Raw genomic sequence first — 4,608 nt, forward strand, 5'->3', positions numbered from 1 at the left:
AAAAGATAAGTGGTCTTCTATAAGAATATATATAAGTGGAGGATCTAATTGTTACTTCCTTTGAACATTTACTGAATAACCACTGTAATGCATAGCTGCCACGAAGAAAAGAAAGTTTAATAAGGAAGTAAAACTACAGATCAAAGCAGAAGCTTCTAGACTAGAATTTTCCAGGTCTGGTTTTGGATCTTTTAAAACTAATTTTACAGAATTAGTTCAGTATGATATCACTTCCGTGCAGAATCTAAAAAAGAAAACAAACTGCCCTTTACATGGTCATGCTGAGCTAGCGCCTGGGCCTGGGATGGGGCCGCAGCCTCCGCGCACTCACCGCCTCCTGCCGCTTCCGGACCATGGTCACCGGCAAAGTGAGCAAGCTTCGAGCCTTCGTGAAAATGTGCAAGCAGGACACGAGTGTTCTGCACACCGAGGAAATGCGCTTCCTGAGGGAGTGGGTGGAGAGCATGGGGGGTAAAATACCACCTGTTACTCATAAAACTAAATTGGAAGAAAATACCAAGGAAGAAAAAACAGATAGTAAGAAGGCGGAGGAAAACATAAAGACAGACAAACCATCAAGTGAGGAAAGTGATCTAGAAATTGACAGTGAAGGTGTGCTTGAACCAGGCACTGATGTCCCTCAGGAAATGGGAGATGAAAATGTACAGATAACTGAGGAGATGATGGATCAGGCAAATGATAAAAACGTGGTTGCCATTGATGCCCTAAATGTTGGTGAACTACAGAAAGCCATTGACTTGTTCACAGATGCCATCAAGTTAAATCCTCGTTTGGCCATTCTGTATTCCAAGAGAGCAAGTGTCTTCATCAAATTACAGAAGCAAAATGTTGCCATCCGAGACTGTGACAGAGCTATTGAAATAAATCCTGATTCTGCTCAGCAATACAAGTGGCGAGGGAAAGCACACAGACTTTTGGGCCATTGGGAAGAAGCTGCCCATGATCTTGCCTTTGCCTGTAAACTGGATTATGATGAAGATGCTAGTGCAATTATGAAAGAAGTTCAACCAAAGGCCCAGAAAATTGCTGAACGTTGGAGAAAGTATGAGCGAAAACGTAAAGAGCAAGAGATCAAAGAAAGAATAGAAAGGGTCAAGAAGGCTCGGGAAGAACATGAGAGAGCCCAGAGGGAGGAAGAAGCCTGACGACAATCAGGAGCTCAGTATGGCTCTTTTCCAGGTGGCTTTCCTGGAGGAATGCCTGGTAATTTTCCTGGAGGAATGCCTAGAATGGGAGGGGGCATGCCTGGAATGGCAGGAATGCCTGGGCTCAGTGAAATTCTTAGTGATCCAGAGGTTCTTGCAGGCATGCAGTATCCAGAAGTTATGGTGGCCTTCCAGGATCTGGCTCAGAACCTGGCAAATATGTCAAAATATCAGAGCAATCCAAAGGTTATGAATCTCATCAGTAAATTGTTGGCCAAATTTGGAAGTCAAGAATAATGCCCTTCTGACAAATAAAGCCCCTGCTGAAGGAAAAGCAACTTAGATCACCTCATGGATGTCATAATAACACAAACCAGTGTACTTCTGACCTTCTCATGAAGAAAGCTGGGGTGCTTTGAAGATAATCCCTACCCTTCTGCCCCAAATGCAGCTGAAACATTTTACAGTGGTTTTCCATTAGGGTATTCATTCAGATAATGTTTTCTTACTAGAAATTACAAAATTTAAACAATTTTTAAACCTTAAAAATATTTAAAACAAATTAAAAGGGTGTGTTAATCCCTACATTTTTCTTTACTAATCATTTTGGTTTTTTCCTTTGAATTAATTAGGCAAGGAAGATACTTCAGTATGGAAGATTTATTGTTCAAGTTTGAGTGAAATAAAGATTTATTAGTGGGAGGCAAATGTAACATTTAAATAGATACAGTTTGAGTTGGATATATGTTTACTGAGGCATTTTGATTTATCTTTTTAATTGCTTTATTATTATTATTTTTAATGATTTGCTTCCATGAAACTATTGGGACCATCAGTATTGCAGTAGGACTTGGGTAGGGACTGGAAGTACTTGGCAGGGCAGCAGTAATCTTACTGCATTTTATATAATGTGTACCCTTGTGCAGATGCATTTAAATCTTACACTGTGGTGAAGGGATGATTTTTACACTGCTGCAGTAAAATCAGATTACTTAGCTCTGTTCTTGTCTGATATCTAAAATAAATGTTTCGGGCTTCCCTGGTGACGCAGTGGTTGAGAGTCCGCCTGCCGATGCAGGGGACACGGGTTCGTGCCCCGGCCTGGGAAGATCCCACATGCCACGGAGCTGCTGGGCCCGTGAGCCATGGCCGCTGAGCCTGCACATCCGGAGCCTGCGCTCCGCAACGGGAGAGGCCACAACAGTGAGAGGCCCGCGTACCGCAAAAAAAAAAAATAAAAATAAATAAAATAAATGTTTCATATTACCACATATGGGAAATAAGGGAATACTTTTCTTTTTGTATTTCTATGTTTAAAATGTTCTTTTCAGATCAGAAGATGCCCAACTCTTTGTCTGCTTTCTATTTGTTTTCACATTTTTTTCCCTCTTACTCTTCTTGGGCTAAAGATGATGCTTTTTCACTAGCATCATCACTGCTATCATCATTCACAGCATAATTATGCAAGCATATTTAATGCTGGGTTTAATTTAATATGTAATACAAATAGTGGCTATGTAGGGTAATACCCATAATAGCTATAGTTTCTTACTTGGCCAAGAGATTTCATATTTAAGTGTTAGATTTCCTCTTTGGTGAAATCTTAACATACCAAAAGATGTTGGAAGAAGGGATTCCCTTTGGTGTTTGGTCTTCTACTTAGGAAATACCTATTGCAGTTAGAGTTTATCTTGTAGTATTAATTTTTGGAGAAGTTTGAATTAATTGATACACAAAGAAGGGAACCTAAATTCCTAATCCAGCATGAACTAAAAAAATTGATGAGATTCATGGTGTTTCTTCATTGTGGAGTTGTCAGCATTGTGAAAGATGCATTGTTCTATTCAGCTCTTAAATACTGCAGCCATGTCCCCACCTCTCCTTATTCCTTCCCTCTCCTCCAAGGATAAAGAAAATGATAAATTTTCTGTTGTACATCCAATTCTTATATTAAATGAGGCTAAGTCCAGGCACTGTACCAGGAATTGCTAGGTTTCTACTTATTATCTTTCAATGTAAAGTGCTAGTTTAAAAGCAATTTCAAGGGATGAGAGCCTCTGTACTTTGCTTATTTGAAGAATCAATGGTAGAAGCAGTGAAGTAAATTCCATGGAATACATTTCTGAAATCATAAGTAAGTTGATTCAAGTTTTTATGCTTTGCTGTACACAAGCAAATAGAAATGCATCTGTTAAGTGAGAAAAAGCTGTATGCTGATTGAGTATGCTTTCTAAACCCTTTAAAAATACACAGCATTAAAACTTGAGTTTGAGCTTGCTGGTGTTCTTTTTGTTAATATGTGTTCTCCTCAAAATTTCCAGTGTGTGCTGTAATTCAGGACCAGCTGCTTCTGGATTTTTCATTTGATTTACACATTACCTAAGTACCTTCTAATATTGCACATATTACCATAAACAGGTAAAAGTAAAATTGATCTGAAAATGTATCTTGTGCTTTTTAGACTTTTAACTTAATACAAAGTACATCTTCAAACAAACAAAAGAAAGAAAGGAAACAAGCTAATGAATATAACAAAAAAGAATCAGGCTCACAGATATAGAGAACAAATTAGTGGTTACCAGTGGGGAAAAGGGTGGGAGGCGGGGCAATATAGGGGTAGGGGATTAAGAGATACAAAATACTACATATAAAATAAATAAGCTACAAGGATCTATTGTACAATATAGGGACTTTAACCAATATTTTATAATAACTATAAATGAAGTATAACCTTTAAAAATTGTGAATCACTATGTTGTACACCTGAAACTTACATAATATTGTACACCAACTATACCTCAATTAAAAAAACAAATTTCTGGGACTTCCCTGGCAGTCCAGTGGTTAACACTCTGCTCTTCCACTGCAGGGGGCATGGGTTTGATCTCTGGTTGGGAACTGAGATCCCACATGCCTCATGGTGTGGCCAAAAACAAACAAACAAACAAACAAACAAACAAATTTTGCAAAATTAGTTCGGTGCAACATACATTTATTGAACATAAAGTAAAATTATGTTTGTTATTTTTGCATGATAGGGAATCTACTCTGTGTTATGTTATTTGTGTCTTTCTTTTATCATTCTTGATTGTGTATACAAGAGTATATACAGACTATTTCTTTTTCTTTTTTTTTTTTTTTTTTTTTTTTGCGGTACGCGGGCCTCTCACTGTTGTGGCCTCTCTTATTGCGGAGCACAGGCTCCAGACGCGCAGGCTCAGCGGCCATGGCTCACGGGCCCAGCTGCTCCGTGGTATGTGGGATCTTCCCAGAACGGGGCACGAACCCGTGTCCTCTGCATCGGCAGGCGGACTCTCAACCACTGAGCAACCTGGGAAGCCCAGGCTATTTCTTCAGTGAACACAGAGATCCCTTAGTGATCTATTTCATTTAATAAGCTCTTGTCTATCACTTGCTATGTGTCAGGCACTTTTTTAAGGGC

At 39.1% G+C, this 4,608-nt stretch overlaps 1 protein-coding gene across 1 annotated transcript; it reads left to right on the plus strand.

Moving 5' to 3' along the window:
- Positions 1-353: 353 nt before the first annotated feature.
- LOC307064763 (hsc70-interacting protein-like) lies at positions 354-1,463 on the plus strand (the record flags this gene model as incomplete). Its single annotated transcript, XM_079721462.1, is given in 2 exon segments — positions 354-1,163; positions 1,167-1,463. Coding segments are annotated over 2 exon segments (1,107 nt in total).
- Between the last annotated feature and the right edge of the window lie 3,145 nt (positions 1,464-4,608).

The sequence above is a fragment of the Hyperoodon ampullatus genome (genome assembly GCF_949752795.1).
Source record: "Hyperoodon ampullatus genome assembly, chromosome: 2".
NCBI classification, from domain to species: domain Eukaryota; kingdom Metazoa; phylum Chordata; class Mammalia; order Artiodactyla; family Ziphiidae; genus Hyperoodon; species Hyperoodon ampullatus.